This window comes from Arachis hypogaea, chromosome 2, assembly GCF_003086295.3.
Source record: "Arachis hypogaea cultivar Tifrunner chromosome 2, arahy.Tifrunner.gnm2.J5K5, whole genome shotgun sequence".
In the NCBI taxonomy this organism is placed as follows: Eukaryota; Viridiplantae; Streptophyta; class Magnoliopsida; order Fabales; family Fabaceae; genus Arachis; species Arachis hypogaea.
In genome coordinates, this window is record NC_092037.1 from 14333829 (window position 1) to 14353601 (window position 19773).

At 36.0% G+C, this 19773-nt stretch overlaps 1 protein-coding gene and 1 long non-coding RNA gene across 7 annotated transcripts; one reads left to right on the forward strand and one right to left on the reverse strand.

Moving 5' to 3' along the window:
• Window positions 1-269: 269 nt before the first annotated feature.
• On the reverse strand, window positions 270-6966 carry LOC112738377 (protein trichome birefringence-like 14). 6 transcript variants are annotated; one of them, XM_025788846.2, is made up of 6 exons: window positions 6211-6966; window positions 3641-3707; window positions 3001-3184; window positions 2200-2364; window positions 1812-2007; window positions 270-1481 (listed from the first exon to the last, which is right to left on the reverse strand). In XM_025788846.2, the coding sequence occupies exons 3-6, from the start codon at window positions 3152-3154 to the stop codon at window positions 653-655; spliced, it is 1344 nt and encodes a 447-aa protein (XP_025644631.1). In that variant the 5' UTR covers window positions 3155-3184; window positions 3641-3707; window positions 6211-6966; the 3' UTR covers window positions 270-652. The 6 variants fall into 6 exon arrangements, with proteins under 6 accessions (XP_025644631.1, XP_025644623.1, XP_025644615.1 ...); XM_025788838.2 differs by having other exon boundaries at window positions 2200-2385; XM_025788830.2 differs by having other exon boundaries at window positions 2200-2397.
• Window positions 6967-12588: 5622 nt separating this feature from the next.
• On the forward strand, window positions 12589-15111 carry LOC112738403 (uncharacterized). The gene is made up of 3 exons (XR_003169373.2): window positions 12589-12749; window positions 12849-12902; window positions 12991-15111. It is a non-coding gene; the product is annotated as an uncharacterized lncRNA (long non-coding RNA).
• The last annotated feature ends 4662 nt before the right edge of the window (window positions 15112-19773 follow it).

A 19773-nucleotide genomic window follows, 5' to 3' on the forward strand; every position in this document is an offset into this window, starting at 1 on the left:
ATATATATTTTTTTATTTTTTTTATTTAATTAGTCTATGATTAGGTTCACGAGTTGATTCGGGTTCCGCACTCTCAGAACCAATACCCGAACCAATCACTAACAAAAACCATCGATTTGGTTCGGGTTGAACCCAATTACCCGTTGGTTCCAGAACCAATTTAACTAGTTCGATTCGGGTTTGGACAGATAATCGAATACCCGCTACCCATGCTCACCCCTAAAAAAAAGGAAAAAAATGCGAGAAAAAGAACACATAACACATAAGACTTTATTAAATTTAGTAACCAGAAAATTTGGTTACCCAATATTTCTATTTCCTGCGTTATTCAATAGGTACTTAGCTCGTGCCTGGTTTTAGTTCTGCTGCTTAGTATCCTCTGTTAAAAGCATAATTCTAGTTTTTTGGCACAGATATGGGACAAAATGAAACTATATTAACTCCCATATTCTTATTCAGTGCCAACGTAATAATACATAAAATACATTTGACTGAAAACAAAACTGGTCTCCCTAGACCATAAAGAATTGACAGATTTGATTCCCCAAGGCCAAACATCTTACTAACACATGTCAGCCTATGTATTTTCTTTTGTTCTTCACTTTTTTGACAGGTTATAAGAGTGGAAGATGCAACTAAACTGTGCCAGAACCTATATCTGAGCAACAAGGAGTTCATTCCAGGTATCCGGAATACCAGGTAAACACCAATGCAAACAGTCACTTGTGTTTTGAATTCCTCTAGCAGTGTAGCGTGACATGTGAGCCTCATCCCTCAATTGTGAAAGGGCTGTTATATCCAGTATCTTGATCTTGGTTCCCTTTAGTGCACTCTCAATAGTTTGATCCATAGATCCCTCTTGTGTGACCTCACTGCCATTAGTAAACGGGATAGTGTTATCGCAACTGCCACCAGTGTTCCAATCCCCGTTGTAGAAATGCCTTGGTGATATAGTCCTGAAGAAAGCTTTGAGTCGAGGGTGTGAGACAAGTTGCGAATCAAGCCATCTGACAACATTGTGGATTGTCAAGTTTTTGGCATTGGGAATCTCTGCAATCCTTTTGTCTTCATTGGGCTTTCCATCAACATGCATTACCCACCTGTTTGCAGTAAGTTTCCCCCGGTTCCAATGGTGTCCTGTATTAAGAACCAAAACATCAAAGCGATCAAGGAATCGTCTCATGAAAGCTGGTGGCCGATCCAAGTGCATGGCAACCTCGGAAAGTTTGTCCAAGACATTAAGGGGAACCAGATCACATAAGCTAGCTGACCAGTAATATAAGATTGTGGTATTGGTCTTCGGAAACCTGTAAGCCCAGCCATCAGGACGAATAGCCCCACGGGGTTTTACTAGACCATATTCCCATCCAACATTTTGAACCTCAGGGTTTTCTTGTCCACCAGTGACCATACACATCAGAGATTGAAATTGTTGCCGGCCCAGCGAATCTCCTATGAATGCAATCGTTTTGTCCTTCATCCTAGATTCCCACATTAACGTTATAGACTACTTGCAAACAAGTATACACATTAATTACAAGGAGTAGAAATTCTAAGTTAACAAGATATAGTAAGTACAAATTAACAAACACAAGATTTAGTTGTAAAATTAGTACGATACAATGTTATTTATGTTAACAGCACAACAGTTGAGAAAATCAAGCAGGCAAACCAGCCAGAAAACTTTCATCACCATTTCAGATCCAGAAAATTCCAGAAAAAAAGAGTAAATCAAAATCGCATGTTAATCTTGTTAAAAAAGATGTGTTAATTAACAATTTGTTGAAAGAAAAAGAAAGGATTATACCTACTTTCTCAAGAAGGAAGAGCTGTCAAATTCTGGCATATCACAATTTACTGGCTGCCAGCGGTAGCCCTCATATGAGAAATCTGGCCGTTGTGTCATCCTACATGACCACATGGAGGATAACCACTGCTTACAGCCAAATCCAGAATAAAGTGGTCTCCTACTCTCTGCAACCCACCTGCCCTTGGCATAATTACAATCTGAAAAGGACAAATCCAAGTAATGCTAAAATCCAGCCAGTAAACTTCATTGATGAATGAAAATACAAGCAAATGCCAACCGTGATTTAAAACACACACACACACAAAATATGCAGAATATTAGCTAATTTACTAGTGCATTAGCTTAAACTTCGTTGTAACAAATCTAAGAATATAACTAAAAGAATGTACCTTCACTGCTGGGAGATCTAACATCTTGATTGTATTGAATTTCTAGAGATTTTGCAGGAAAAGATCCTACAGCTTCTGAATCCACAGTATTTGCATTTGGGATGGTTCCATTTTTCGTGATTGGAGTTGAGGATTTTCCCTCACTTTCTTCCAGCTTTTGAGTTCCTGTTGAATCAATTCGGACTTCTGTAGGAAATTCTGAGTAGATATTATTTATAAAGGGTAAAAATAATAAAAATCAACAGTTAATAATCAAACTTAGCAAGCTAAGAAAAATGGTAATTGAAAAATACAAACAACGTGAAAACGGTTACACAACCAACAAGAATCAAATACCCATTAGTAGTCAATAAAACAGTGAGCAACAAGATCGTACAAGAGGTACAACTTTGAGCATAGCAAATGTGAATCTGTTATTTGATCACCATTGCTTTACAGAAATCCACACAAAAAATGTAATTAACAGGGTTCATTGTTTATTATGGAAAATCTTTAAGCCTCACAAAGAGAGGCAAAGACAATTATTACTTCATATGGATATCTACACCGCTGAGTAGTAGGAAAAGATAAAAAAATTGCACATTACATAATGATTCTATATTCAAGAAAAAGTAATGATTATAAGAATGTATTAACATCAACAACTAGGTGTTCTCAAAGTCTAGTAATCATATCAGAATCCTAAACTATTTCAGCCATTCTTGCAGGAATGTACATATATCCACTTCAAGGCACAAGACAAGAGATAAAATAAACTATCAATATCACTTGGTTTATCTGGCAAGACAACAGAATACCAACCTGAAGGCATGAGGTACCATTCTTGAGCTGACCTTAAAGTCGCAGCTATTGGATTACTCTCCCATGTCCAAAGTAATATGGTAAAAAGAAAACAAGCAGCCAGAGCTAGGGAAATAGGCCTCCCTCTGAAGCTATAATTAATTCCACTTTTCATCTATAACTATGTCCAGTTCTTTGAATTTGTCTGTACATTCAGGAAGTGCCCATCAGATAACAACACACCACCAGTAAGTAATTCTTAACATTCATGAGCCCTATCTGTGCAAGTATAGAAATTCCAAATTTTAAAATATGAAAAACAGTTAAAGTATCATGAAAATGATGAAGCAATTGACCTGTAGTTCCATAACAACTAACAAGTGTCTAACTTAGCTATAGTTCAGGAACAACTAACAAGTGTCTATTTTTCTGATATTTACACAAAATCTCCAATTATCCAATTATCTGCAGCTTTATATCAAATCCAATTTAAAATAAGTTTTACATATATTCAAAACCAAGTTTTTTTACCAAATCCAATTTTTTCCACCATTTTTAATCCAAACCAGTATTGAAATTCACCATGGTTAGCAATAACTACATATTTAAATGCTTGATATCCACCACCATTTTGGTCACCCATACTAAGGAGAACAATAACCTGAATCAGTTGTGCTAGTGAAAAATCTATACTTGTTGTCACTGCCCACTGACCAACAATATTGAACCTGTGGCAGAAGAGAGACCATCAGAGAAATAACTACTATAGAAAAAGCAACTGTAGATTGTACTTGATATGATGCCAGATTAATCAGTAAACCTAATTTTCAAGCTGCATAGTGTATGGCATTAGTAAAAGTTACAAAATTAGATATTTGTAATATTGCTGTAAATAACACAATAAAGTGAGCCATACAAAACACTTTGTGCATCTTCCAAAATAGTGTTCAAAGCTGTATTAGGACACAATTCTGTATAGTAATCATTTCTTCAAAACACCTTGTAACGACCCAACTTCCAGTACGTCATGATTGTACCAAAAGTAAGGCGTTACTAACCTATTTCTGGAAATTTTGGGGTAAAAACAAACCACACGTTCTCAGTAGGAAATGGGAATGCTGTAAAAGTAATGAAATAAAATGCAAATAATTAACATACTCAAGGAAACTATATTTTTATCAAACCTTTTTGAAAATACTCTTGGTTTTACTTTAGCTAATTAATTACCTCTTTCAAAATCTCTAAACTCAAAACAAATTTTAAATATAAAACTAGTCACATTAACCATCTCTCAGCCACATAATTAATTCTCAATCAAAACATCAATTCTTAGTCACGTTAATACATTCACAACCTAATAGTACAAACAAGAAATTCAGTTCAACATACAAGCAAGTCACAACAAGACACAACACAATCACAGGGAAGTAATACAAGCACACACAACCAAATACAAGTGCACAAACAATATGATGCATGTCTGTCCTAAGCAGGCCATGAGTTCATGTGTCGATTTACACCCTGCAGCCCGACATTACCTAGGAACTAGTCCTAGATATGGCTTTATTTCTGTAGGTGAACTTCGGCCTACAGAAATGGCACTCCTGTAAGTGAACTTCGGCTTGCAAGAATAGTCTAAACACAACACAACAACTTTTTGTAGGTGAACTTCGACCTACAGAAATGGCACTCCTGTAAGTGAACTTCGGCTTACAGAAATGGCGCCCCTGTAAGTGAACTTCGGCTTACAGGACAACTCTCTGTAGGTGAACTTCAGCCTACAGGAGCAACACCCTGAGATACACAATTGATATTTACTGTAGGTGAACTTCGGCCTACGGGAATAACAACACTCTGTAGGTGAACTTTGGCCTACAGGACCTCTAGGGTTAACGGAAAAGCAGCAGGTGAACATACAATAAATGATCATATCACAAGACTCAACTCTTTGTTCTCATTCTCTTTCTCTCATTCCTCTTTTCTCTTTCTTTCTCTGTTCAATCAGACTACATAAACTTTATGGCTGTCACTTTTGCAACATCTCAACTCAACAAACTTTAAAACTATTTTTTTCAATTTAATTCTCTTTCAAAGGATTCAAGAGACCCATTTATTTTAATTTTACTAAATACTTTCCAAAACATAACCCTTTTCATATTAAATCAAACTCAACATAATTCCTTCCTTAAATAATTCAAACTTGAAACATAAACCTTTTCTTGGTAATCCAAATTCAAAATAGTATAATTCTTTTCTTATCTAAGTAAAACTCAAATAATATAATTTTCCAAATTCAAATCTTTTTAAATAATTTCCACAAAGCCTTAAGATTTTATAAAATTTCGCCAGCACCTCCCCTAAAACTCGGATTTAGCCACCCTTACGGGTTCCCTCTTTCTTAACAAATCACCAGTCCTTTTCTCAACAATTATCAAACAGAAGATGCTCAATCATTCAAAAATTCACAATTCATAATAATTAATAATTTAACCATACTCTGCAATTTCCACATAATCCATCAATCCAACTCCCTTCTCATCAATTCATAACTAATTTCCACATATCATAGAATCCTTTCAAAATTAAACTTAATCAATGAGTATTCCAAAAATCAGCCTTCATAATTCTAGTTATTTTAAAGTCATTTATCTATTAGCAAAGTTACTATTTTATTTTAAAAGAAGTCAGATTTCAAGAAAATAATTCAGTAATCAAATTTCAATCTTTTAATAGTTCTCAAACTTAATTCTAATTAATCACGAATCAACATTAACAACCATCAAAACCAATTCCAACCAATCGCACGTCAGTTTCACAGCCATTCCGTTATATCAGATAAATAAAATCAACGGCAAGCACTTATTCTCAATAATCAGAATACAGTCACAACTCAACCAACTCAGCATAATCTCCAAAAACCAGATTTCTCAACAATTCCATCAAAATCAGAAAACCAATTTCAGTCACAGCCTCAATCCAAAATTAATCTTGTCAAGTAATCAATCACTCACAACAAGAACACCCAATGACATTCACAGCCACAACCTAAAATCAATAAATTAATTGAAATACTAGAAAATCATCTCAATACCAAACTTAATCCAAATTTCACAACCACAAATCAAGTTTATTCCTATCAATTAATCATATTTATGAATTATTTGCAATTACTCACTAAACTTCATTGGCATTCATAAGTTAAAACTGTTAATTTTGAAATAAATCCCCTACCTCAAAGTCGAACTCACGAAAGTCACCTAATACAACAGCTCCAGCGTTGGTTCCCGGCGGCAAAGGCTCCAGCAACTACGAAACTAGAAGCAGAGGCAGAACAGAGCAAGAACAGCAGCAGCGATCTTGAACTCAACAAACAGCAGCGGCAAGCCAACAGTAGCTCGGGTGGTGGTTCAACAGGTCAACAGCAGCGCAGCAGCTCAAGGGTGGTTGTGGCAGTGGCGGCAGCATCAACGGCAGGATTGGAAGCAGCAGCGATGACTGGGTGCACAACAGTGACGAGAACTCCTCTTCCTCGCGATCTACTCAACGGCGGCGACGGCGACGACAAGGATGAACGGCGACGAAGGCGGCTGGCTCCAGCGATGGTGACAGGTCATGATGAGGACGACGATGGCCTCGGCGGCGAGCTCGCAGCAGGCGCGACGCCACTCTCCTCTGTTTCTCTCTTCCTTCTCGGCGTGGGTGGATGGCACGACGGCAAACAAGACACGGCTGGGTGTGACGGGTTCGGCGGAGTCACAGCAACGGTGACGCGACGGTGCAGCTTCGACGGCGTTCGGCTCCTCAGCGGCTTCAGATCTGACAGCGACGTGACCTCACTCCACGGCGGCGAACTCCTCCCTCCTTCTCTTCTCCGTTTTCCCTTTCTCTCTGTGTTTTTTATTTTGACAGCGTAGGTTCTACGTTTTTCCTTTCTCTCTCTCTCTCTTTTCTTTTAGATCTGACCGTGTTGGTGATCACAGTTAACTTACTGATTTATTAGTTCAATCCATAAATTATTAGTCTAACTAATAAAATTGATTTTACGTAAATAAAAAATATAAAATAATCAAAAATTTAAAAATAAAATTTTAAAAACATATTTTTATTAACATTTTAAAAATAATTAAGTCAAATTCTATAAATAACTAATATAAATATAAACATATAATTAGTTCATACTACTATAATAGTATACAATAAGAATAACAATCTATATGAATTATATTTAAAAAATAATTTTAAAGTTTAAATATCTTAATATAATTAAATAATTATATAAATTTGTTTTTCTTCTCAAATAAGTATTTTGTATTTTACTTTTATATTTATAATTATTTTTTATTTTAAATTTAATTAATTTGTACTTCAATTAAAAAATAATTAATTTAAAAGATATTGAATTAAGTATTTCCATGTATATATATTTATGTATTAGTTAAAAAATATTAAAATATATACTATAAAAAGCATGAAAGATACCAAAACACAAACTAGTGCAGTAATTATCAACTTGGTCTTCATATGAGAAGAGCGTACCAGTTTTGACCAGTTCATTTTTTTAAGCAGTTAGTATACTAAACCAAACCGATACAAAGTTCGGTTTATCGATTTTCTAGTTGAATTGATTGGTCCGGTCCAGTTTTTACAACTATGTGTGTTAGGTTTAGGAAGAAAGGGGTTGGGCGTTGCGTTCAGAGGCTGGAAAAAGGGAAAAATTAGGGTTAGGGTTTCTGATTTTTAATTTGGGAATTTTTGAGATTTAGGATTAGAAATTAGAGATTTTATAAAAAAATATGGACAGATATGAATAAATATTTTGATAAAATTAAAGGGTAGGATAATTTTAAAAGTAAATGTACTCCGTTAAAAATATTTAAGAACATTGTTTATCAACATATTACTAAATTCAATTAATTATTTTTAATTTAAAATATAAAATGAACATATTAATCACATTTTTATAAAATATAGTTTAAACTCAATATTAATTATTCAAATTAAATGATATAACTTTTCATTATTTTTCTATCACCGGAAGATTAATTTCAAATTATAAAATAACTAATTATAATAAAAATTATACAAAAATATTAATTGACTTAAACTTAAAGTATGCATAAAATCAATTTAATCATGCTCGATAGATTATTTTCTAAAAATAAAGAATTTAAATTAAATCATAATTTATTTATAATAGAATTTATTTAAATTAAATTATATAATTCTTTCTTATTTTTTAATTATTGGAATTATGTGAAATACTCAATTATAATAAAATTCTAATTAATTTAAACTCTAATTATCATAAAAAAAATTATATATAGCTTCTAATTATTTTTAAATTTAAAGTATTATAAAGTTTTATTTAATTACTTTTAATATAAATAATTTTTTAAAAATAAAATTCTAAACAAATATAATAAATTTAATTATTCAAAAATTCGGAATGTTACGCATTTATTATAACATAGTATAATTTCTCATGTAATGAAATATTCTAAAGAGTTGAAATCACAATTCAAAAATAGGAAATGCATCGGGTTTATGCATAGCTTCCCAAAAAAAAAAGAATATGAGGGTGCGAAAGATGTTAGGCCGAAAACAATAAAAAATATTATGCTTTAATTTATTCCTAGTTTCCTACTCATTTTGACGAATTTTTTTTTAATATTGTATTATTAGAGGTGGAATCCTTTATCATGAACCAAATTGTATGTTGAACACAAATATGGCCATTTACAAAACATTAATAACGTTTTGTATTTTTTAATTAAAATAATATTTTTTATTACAAAACGTCAGTGACGTTTTGTTCTTTGATGATTAAAAAAAAAATTTTATTACAAAACGTCAGTGACATTTTGTGCTATTACCACAATTCTGTAGAACACCAAAATCATCAAATATTTTTATATTTCACATTAAAATTATTCATATATAAAAATTTTAGCCCATTTTGACAGCTTCTACCGCCTTCTTCAGTAACAATCATGAAGCCTTCTAGAAGATCTGTCAGTAAAAATATAAGGAACAAGGACCTCCCATTTACAAATTACCGCTCAAATAACGTAAACTCATTGGACTCATCTGATCAATTATCCACCTGGGATTTCAATTTCTATAGCGACACCAAAGAGTTGCCAACCTGACTTACAGTGTTCAATGTGGCAAATAATTTGATATTTATTATGCTTATTTGAATGGGATTATTTAGCATTCTAAATTCAGTAATCTATTGACTATTGTATTGTAGCTCAAATCAAGATCGCGATCAAACAGTTGTAATACAAAAATTATAAATTCGTATCGTATTCCAAAATTCAAATCTAAAACATGAAGATAGGGTGTCAATCTCAGTGGTAGAATTTGAAACAAAATTTTGGGGTACCAGATAGAAAATAAATTGTCAAGATATTTTTGTTATGAACTACATTTAAGATAAGTTCGTCTAATCTCATCTCTCTGGTTTGGGTGATATTGTCAAATTTAAAGTCGTTTTCCAGTGTGTCGTTCCAGAAAATTAAGGTCAAACTCATCAGATGTAACTTTTAAACTTTTAAAGGTTGTATCTCATTTTTTTCGTGATTCATTAAAGTAGAAGAACTATCTACAGGTGTTGATATTGTAAAAGTTATATGTTCTCTTTCTTAAATATTAGCCTTCCTCTTAAAAAATGCATCAATTCTTTGATTTTTCATTATTATTTTATATAAAATTTGAATATATATATTGTAAAATATGTAAATAAGAAGTTAGAAGGACAAATATTAAAATTTATAATATTTATTAAATTTTTTTATTAATTTATATAAATATAATATTATTAATACTTATTGAATATTTTATTATTTTTTATCATATAAAAAATTAAATTAAATAAATAATAAAATATAAAATAATATTAAATTAAATAAATAAAAAATATATAATTTTTTATATTTAAACTTAAAAATAGAGAGAATGTTAAAAATAGAAAAAGTATTACTTATTAAATTTACTGAATACTTTAAGTCATAATAAAATATTTAAATTAATTAAATTATTTTTTATTTTTTAAAAAAATATTACTAATTTTTTTTATAAAAAATTTGGGGTCATCTGAAGTAAGCTCCGCCCCGGAAAGAACAAAATGAATTTTGATTCGCTTCAGAAAACAAAAGCACATAGTGTATCCCAGTTTTGTAAATAATTGGAGAAGAGTGGTAACAAGAACCTGTGATTTGTAGCTAGCAGTGTAGTTTTGCAAGTGCTGCTGTTCCTTTTCACAATTAATTGAAGATCTGCTCAATGATGACCACGCATTTCATCCGAAGGGGATATTTTGGGTATATAGAGAAATCATCAAGGGTGTTTATGTAAATTCAAGAATTTTTCTAATGGATCAATTTTTGTTTCGGTCGCGTGAATATATACTGGTGAGTAGTGACCTGCTAAATAAAATTAAAGGTTTAACTGGCGAATATCTTAAAACACAAACTAGGGTAAATCAACAAAAAATATTCGAATAATTTTATCGTTATAAAAATATATTTAAATTTTGTTATTAACAAAAATATTTTTAAATAATTTAAAAACACGACTAAAATACTATTTAAAAAAATAACTATTTGTATTTATAAATTTTATAAATACGGACAAAAGTACCCACCAAAAAAGAAAATTAATGTTATACCTATAAATAAATTTTGTATGACAAAAGTATTAAAATCTTAATTTTTTTATTTTTAAATAAAATTTTAAATTATCCTTTTTATCTTTAACCTTAACTCCACCACTATTTTTTTTTTTACCAAATCCCAAACTTTCACAACTTTCACCATACTCGACCATAATTTCTTCTTTACCAAATTCCAGACTTTCACAACCTTCACCACACAACAACCCTCGCACTTCACCCAACAAGCTACCATTTATTGCGCTTACTGGCAAAAGTCATATCATGAAGTTGGCTTCCTTGACAAGGATCTCCAGATCCATTACTTTTGGATTTTCCTTCCTTTTCACTGTTGGTGCCTTTATTTCTACGAGAAGCTCTTGAAAAGCTTGATCAACGATCCAACCTTTGCATTGTTGTTTTGGAACTAGGATCACCATCGTGGCATGGAAATGCCTTCCCTTTCCACTGACAGAAAATCATCGATGTATGACCCACTTAGAAACGCAAACCATCAACTGTCGATTTTGGTGGATCTGAGTTGGAATAGGAACGACCCTGACACCAACAGCAACGTAGACGATAACCTCAATTTGATGTACACAAACTTCATGGAAGTGAACACGTCATTGAACTTCTTTGGACATGCTTTCTGTGTTGCAGGACACGCCTTTCACCATGAAAACTAGTGCCAGAACTTGTGAGAGCATGCACAACACGCTCCACACTTGGTTTGGGGATAGAACCCAGCCAAATGGGGAGGACATAAGATCCCTCTATTCTGCTGGTAGGGATTCTCTCTTCTACTGTCACCATTCCAATGTCGATAGAACGTGGAATCTATGGAAATCTTTCCATAACAAAGGCATTACTGACCTTGAGTTTTTGGAATCAAATTTTCTATTAATAAGAACTTGGTGCGTGTGAAGGCCAAAGATTGCCTCGACTTGGTTAAGTTTGGGTATGATTTTGAGAATGTTCCGATTCCATCTAGTGAGGGTGGTGAATGTAACACCCTAACTTTTAACACCTCATGATCCTACTAAAAGCCCAGGTGTCACTAAACCTTTTTTATTTTATACTATATTTAATATTAAGCCTTTGCGAATACGAACCAAAATTTTAATTAAGAAAACGAAAGGAGACTTTATTTTAAATCACTTAATCACAAAAGTATATATACAATCACATAGCTTTATATACATAGACTTATTCAAAGATTCTCAAATACAAGTCCTAGCCCTTTAAAATAAAGATAATGAATGACGAGGGTAAAATAAAATCTAGGACTAAACCAAATACAGAAAATACGAAAACATTTGTACATAAAATTCTATCGTTCAGTCACGGCTCCGCGCCAAGGATTCATGAACCTATCGCTGAAAAAGAAAATTTGTAGGGCAGTTAGAACATCGTCCTTGCAGGTTCTCAGTAGGGAAAGAGAATGCCATAAAAGAAAGGAACAAAATGCGAATAATTGACTTTACTTAATGAAACTATATTTTTATCCAGCCTTTGAAATTATTTTGTAATTTTACTTTAGACAATTAATTGATTTCTTTAAAATTTTAGAACTTAAAATAAACCTCATTAGCTCTTAATCATTTTAATACATAAACTAGAAGCACAAGAGGCCCAATGGAACTCACAAGCAAGGCAGAATAAGTCAACCAGCACAATCATAGAGAAATACAACTAGCAAACATTGTAAACCCCATAAAAATCGGTAAATTATTAGTTAATAAATTGAATTTTAATTAGGAAAGCTAAAAATACAAAACTAATATCAAAATAGGATAGAGCTCGTCGAAACAAAAATTTTGATACCAATTTCGAAAATTTGGCCCAAAAACAGACCGGAAAGGCCAAACCGGTTGAACCGGGGCCCAAACCGGGCCCGTGGGTTCAACCGGACCCAAATACTTAAATGAGGCAGCAGCTTTTTTCTTCCTCATAAGCTGCTGCGACGCCATTACAGCAAGGGAGGGAGAGGAGATTCACAAACCCTCACCATTCCTTCCAACTACCATAACTTCCTCATCCGGGCTCCGATCGCCGCACCTTTTCGGCCACGTGTCGGGCTCGTCAAGCTCTTCAATTCTATCCAAACAAAACAGTAAGTGAATCGGTTTTTCCTAGTCCCATTTCTGCTGGTATATGAATTTCGAGTTTAAGGTTTGAGAAACTCAATTCCTTTATGATTTTTATGTTTTAGGGGTCCACTAGACTTGATTTCTTGTGGGTATTGCCCAAGGATCAGTGGGTAAAGGTAAGAGATCTCAAACCCTAATAAAATTTATGAATTTAGGAATTTGGGTATTGAGTTGTTATGTTTGGATGTGTCAATTGTGGTTTAGGTAGTGTGTATGTGAATGTTGATGCTTGTTGGAGGCTTGTTGGTGATCAAGCTTGGTTTGGGGCTGTTTGTTTGAATTTGGAGGGGCTGTAATTTTGGGTTTTGAGGCTGCCTTGGGTGAACTAAGTGATCGGCCAAGGTATGGTTTAAGTTTCGCACGTTTAATATTTACGGTGTTGTGAAAACTTAGGTTAGAGGAACCATAGGATAAGTTGAACTGTTAATTGCATTTAATGAGTAGTTTGTAATGTTGTTGGAGTAAATTGTTGATGAACATAGATTGGAATTTTGAGGTATTGATGTTATTAATTTCATGCTTTTGGACTTGCTTATAATGGGTTATATTGAAATTGATATTGATGAATTATGGTTGGTGATTGTTAATAAATGGTTGTTATGTCAAGTTGATGGATTAACATGTATGAAGAATTGACTTATGTTAATGGCATTTAATTAGTATATGTTGATGGAAGGTTGATAAATATATGATGAGAACTGGTATAGGTGAAGAATTGATGTGAACAAAGGAAAAGTTATTGATGTATGAGGTAAAAGTGGATAATTTTGATGTTCTAGGTTGGTTGAGTTGATTAAAGCTTATATTGGTAATGGTTGTTGATGAATTGAGTTGATATGGTTTTACAATGCAAGTTTTAAATGGTAAGAAACTTAAGTTGGAGAAAAAGAGGTTTTGTTGAAAGTGGTTAAAACCAAATTTTGATGAACTTTAGACATCCATAATATTCTCCTCAAATTTTGGATTGGGTTGTGGTTTGTTGCAAATAAAAGATAGTTTCAAGAGCTTTTGATTGATATCAACTTTGTGGAAAACGGAATTTTGTGGAGAAAGTTATGGACGTTGCAAGTTTAGTGTTTAAATCTGAGTTCAGGGTGACCAAACCGGTTTTGAATGTTTTTAAACAAATTTTCCACTTCTAAACCTCCATTTTCTTCCTTTTAAGGCTTAAAGCATGGTTCTAGGTCCAGTAGGTAAAAGAAGCTAGGAAAATAAGATAACTTGAAGGTGAAGAAAGTTGTAAATAGTGGCTTTTATGAAGAAAATAAGGATGTTAATGAAGTTTAATGTTAAGGTTTGATACTTGATGATGTATTGATGATAATTGCCATGGCTTATGAATAATGATATCTGAGATACGAGTTTCCCTGGGTAAGAACTGTGGCTCGCCACCACGTGTTCCAGGTTGAATCTCGATACTCTGTTGACCCTACGTCGTAAGGGTTACCGGGCACGTATAAATTCCCGGGTATGGATAGCCCCCATTGAGTGATTATATGATGATTGAATGTGAACTCTATGCATAGACTCTTGGGGATGCGCGACGGGGGACAGTCTAAGGTTTTCGGACTTGTCGGGTTGGCTGGATAACCGACAGATGGGCCCCATCAGCCATAGGACAGACATGCATCATATGCATTTGTTTGTATTGATTGCTATGCATTTCCTGGGTATGCCTAATTGATATATATTACCTGCTATTTGTTATACTTGCTATTTGTACTATTTGATCATTACTTGTGCGTGAACTTGTTTGGTTGCTTGTTTCTGTTGCATTCTGAATGTTGAAAGGATGGAGGAAATGGAGGAAATGGTTTGGTGTTAGGTTAAGCTTGAACTTGAGTAAGTTAGGCAGATTTAGAATACCTACCCCTGTTTATGGCTTCTGTTTAGTACTTAAGTTGGATAATTGAATAACGGAGTTCTAGGATTTTCTATGGCATTCTCAGGACCGTATTTCTTATATGCGTGGCACTTTTACCATGCTGAGAACCTCCGGTTCTCATTCCATATTGTATTGTTGTTTTTCAGATGCAGGTCGAGAGGCTCCTCGCTAGGTGTCTGGATTCTGGAAAGCGAAGTAGTCCTTGGGTGTATTTTGGTTTCTATTTGTATATATGTATATATATGTGTAGCTTACTCTCCAAGTAACTTATGTATGCTGCTCCTCTTAGAGGTTGAGGGAGAGATAGGAGTTTACTTTGGTATTTTGGTATATTTTGGGGACACTTATGTATGTTTATATGTATATATGTATCCTCCGGCCAGCCTTAGCTTCGCAGGCTGAGTCAGAGGCTAGTTATGCTGTTCCTTGGCTTTTCTTTATCCCTTCGTTTATTGTTTTATCATGTTCCTATTAGGTTTCTTAGCACGCAAGTAATCCTATTCCTTGAGCGTTGCGCTTTTTATTTTGCGATTTTTGTTTACCCGCTCTGTTTCAAGGCTCCTAGTATATTATTTCTTTCAGTATTATATGTATATCCTTACTATTAAAGGTCTGTAATACCACACTACCTCTGTTCTATGACTTAAGCATAAAACACTGTGTAGTAGGGTGTTACATTATGGTATCAGAGCAGTTCGTTCCTATAGAGCCTGAGGACGGACTGATTGTACTTTTGTGCATTCTCTGTGTATATGTTTATGTGCTATTAGGATATCTAATTGATATATGTGGCATAAACGTTCATGAGCATGCATTTGGGACTTAAAGCACTGAACTTGAGATATTGAGACTGATCAACTTGATATCACTTGTTTGGTGTGTATAGGGACCAGATGTCTACTCGCGGACGTGGACGCGGGAGAGGTAGAGGCCGAATAGGCAATGTTATGCCTGAAGCATCAGGAAATACTCCTAACCCTATAGACTTCATGGCTGCATTAGGCAATATGGTAGCAGCAATACAAGCAACAGCTGAAGCCCTAAGAAATCAAATTAATACTGGAAATAATGGCAATAATGGTGAGAATGGTCCTATGTCACTGCATTCCTTCCTGAAGGTTCACCCTCCAACTTTCAGAGGGACCTCGAATCCTACCGATGCCGATAACTGGATACAGGCCATTGAGCGGGCGTTACAGGCTCAGCAGGTTCCTGATGAGCAGTGGGTTGAGTTTGGGACCTATCAGTTGCATGGTGAAGCTCAGCACTGGTGGCAGGGCATGAGGCGCATTCTGCAACCTGATGGGATTGTGATATCTTGGGAGTTGTTCCGAGATGAATTCTATAAAAAATATTTCCGCACTTCAGTTAGAAATGCCAGAGAACTCGAACTGCTTCAGCTTAAACAGGGACAGATGACCATCACTGAGTATACCAGTAAGTTTGAGGAATTGTGCTGCTTCTCACGCATCTGTCAGGGAGCTCCTGAGGACTTTGCTGAGTGGAAATGCATAAAGTATGAAGGAGGCCTTAGGAGTGACATTCAGAGCTTTGTGGCGCCTATGCAGATTCGGGTGTTTTCTGAGTTGGTAAATAGGAGCAGGGTGGCAGAGGATTGTGTTAGAAGGGCTGCAGCAGAAAAAGGGGGTCTGAGGATGCCATTCCAGAGGACCACAGGGAGAAATTTTGCACCCAGAGGCAGACAGTTCAAGCGTGGTAGCTTTGTTCCTCAGAATAATCAGGGACAAGGCAACTCCAGGAGGCCTAATACCAATGCTAATCAGGGAAGGAGACAGGGTAAGCAGCCACAGCAGGATATGAGTTGCCACAGATGTGGAAAGTATCATTCAGGACAATGTAGGTTTAGGACTGGAGTCTGTTACTCCTGTGGGCAGCCGGGACACTTGGCTAGTAGTTGTCCCGAGAAGAAGAGATATGAGACAGGCAGGGTGCAGCAACCAGGAAGGGTATACACTACTTCTTCTATAGGCGCTGAGGGGTCAGAGGCATTGATCTGAGGTAAATGTGAGATGGCGGGTAAAAACTTTGAATGCTTTGTTTGATTCTGGAGCTTCACATACTTTTATTGCATTTGAGAAGGCTGATGAGCTAGGATTGAAAATAGTAGTACTGGGGTATGATTTAAAGGTATACAATGCTACCCATGAGGCTATGATGACTAGGTTAGGGTGCCCCCAAGTTCCTTTTCGAGTACAAGGGCGTGATTTCGTGCATAACTTAATTTGTTTGCCGATGACTGGTCTTGATCTCATTCTGGGATTGGACTGGTTATCCAAGAACCGCGTTCTATTAGATTGCTCGGCGAAAACAGTGTATTTCATGCCTGAAGACACTGAAGGGCCGGTTGTAGTGAATAACTACTACTTGAATTCCATGATGGTGAACTGTTCTGGGGCTGAATGTCAGGGGATATTGTTGCTAGCTGCGGGTGTTTCGGGTGATGATCAAGATTTGGAACAAATCCCAGTTGTGTGTGAGTTTCCGGAGGTGTTCCCTGATGATATTGATGAATTTCCACCGAAACGGGAAGTTGAGTTTGCTATTGATTTAGTACCTGGGGCCGGACCAATTTCGAGTGCTCCTTACAGGATGTCGCCTCTAGAAATGGCCGAATTGAAGTCTCAACTGGAGGATCTGTTGGGTAAAAATTTTATCCGACCAAGTGTATCCCCGTGGGGTGCGCCAGTATTACTGGTGAAAAAGAAAGATGGAAGCATGCGCTTATGTGTTGACTATAGGCAGCTAAATAAAGTTACAGTGAAGAATAAATATCCGTTGCCAATGATTGATGACTTGATGGACCAATTACAGGGAGCCAGTGTGTTCTCTAAAATTGATCTACGATCCGGATACCACCAGATAAGGGTCAGAGATGAGGACATTCCCAAAACTGCCTTCAGAACGCGCTATGGTCACTATGAATATACCGTTATGTCTTTCGGAGTAACTAACGCTCCGGCGATATTCATGGATTACATGAACAGAATTTTCCATCCATATCTGGATAAGTTTGTTGTTGTGTTTATTGACGACATTCTTATCTATTCTAAGACTGAGGATGAGCATGCTGAACACTTGCGAACAGTGCTACAAATTCTGAAGGATAGGAAGTTGTATGCCAAGCTATCCAAGTGTGAGTTCTGGAAGTCTGAGGTGAAATTTCTTGGTCATGTGGTAAGTAAACAAGGAATAGCAGTGGATCCCGCTAAGGTTGAGGCGGTGATGAATTGGGAGCGGCCAACTTCGGTGACGGAAATCAGGAGTTTCTTAGGCTTGGCGGGTTATTATCGAAGGTTCATTAAAGGATTTTCACAGCTCGCTTTACCTTTAACGAAGCTGACCAGGAAGGATGTTCCTTTCGTGTGGACTCCTGAGTGTGAGGAGAGTTTCCTTGCCTTAAAGCAGATATTGACTACCGCCCCTGTATTAGTGTTGCCTGAGCCGAGAGAACCATTCGAGGTGTACTGTGATGCGTCCTTGAAAGGTTTAGGATGTGTGTTGATGCAGCATCATAAGGTTGTAGCTTATGCCTCACGTCAGTTAAGACCTCATGAAAGAAACTATCCGACTCATGATTTGGAACTTGCAGCCGTTGTCTTTGCCTTGAAGATTTGGAGGCATTATCTCTATGGAGTGAAATTTCAAGTCTTCTCGGACCATAAGAGTCTGAAGTACCTGTTTGAACAAAAAGAATTGAATATGCGTCAGAGGAGGTGGATGGAACTTCTGAAAGATTATGACTTCGAGCTAAACTATCATCCGGGAAAGGCGAATGTAGTGGCGGATGCCTTGAGTAGGAAATCTCTATGTGCTGCTTGGATGATGCTAAGAGAGGAAGAGTTGTTGAGAGCCTTCCAAGGATTGAAACTGGGAATCAGAGAGGAGTTTGGGACTTTATGCCTAAGCCAATTACAGATCTCAAGCGACTTCAAGGCTGAACTGATAAAGGCTCATCAGAATGACCAAGAATTGTATAAGATTTTGCCGGCGATTAAGAAAGGCAAGCAATGGAGAGTGTCAGAAGATAGAGATGGGTTGTGGAGGTTCAAGGTCCGGATAATTGTGCCAGATGTCGGGGATTTGCGACATAACATATTGGAGGAAGCTCATAAGAGCGGGTTCTCCATTCATCCTGGAAGCACTAAGATGTACCAAGACTTAAAGACGATGTTCTGGTGGCCAGGAATGAAAAATGATGTGGCGTTACATGTTTCTAAATGCCTAACTTGTCAGAAAGTTAAGATTGAACACCAAAAGCCAGCAGGAACCCTTCAACCTTTGGAGATTCCACAGTGGAAATGGGAAAGCATTGCTATGGATTTTGTATTGGGCTTACCAAGAACTCGGACAGGTTGTGATGCCATTTGGGTAGTCATAGACCGACTAATCAAGTCAGCTCATTTTCTGCCTATTCGGATAAGCTGCACTATGGAGGAGTTAGCGCGCTTATACATAAAGGAGATTGTGAGGTTACATGGCGTACCTTCCACCATTGTATCGGATAGAGATCCTCGCTTTACATCACGGTTTTGGGGTGCTTTTCAGCGAGCTTTTGGCACTCAATTAAGCCTAAGCACTGCCTATCATCCTCAGACGGATGGCCAATCAGAAAGAACAATACAAACCTTGGAAGACATGTTAAGAGCTTGTGTTTTGGATCAACCGGAGAGTTGGGATCGATATATGCCTCTGGTAGAATTTGCTTATAACAATAGCTATCATGCAAGTATTGGAATGGCTCCATATGAGGCTTTGTATGGAAGAAAATGCCAGTCTCCATTATGTTGGTACGAAGCAGGAGAAAAGAGCTTGATAGGACCTGAAATGGTAAGTGAAACCACTGAGCAAATAAAGAGAATCCGGAGTCGAATGCTTGAAGCTCAAAGCCGTCAGAAGAGCTATGCAGACCGAAGACGGAAGCCTCTAGAATTTGAGGAAGGAGAGCACATCTTCTTAAAGGTTACTCCAACCACTGGAATAGGGAGATCCATCAAAACCAAGAAGTTAAATCCCCGTTAGATTGGGCCGTTTGAAATCCTGAAGAGAGTTGGACCAGTGGTGTATAGGATCGCGTTACCACC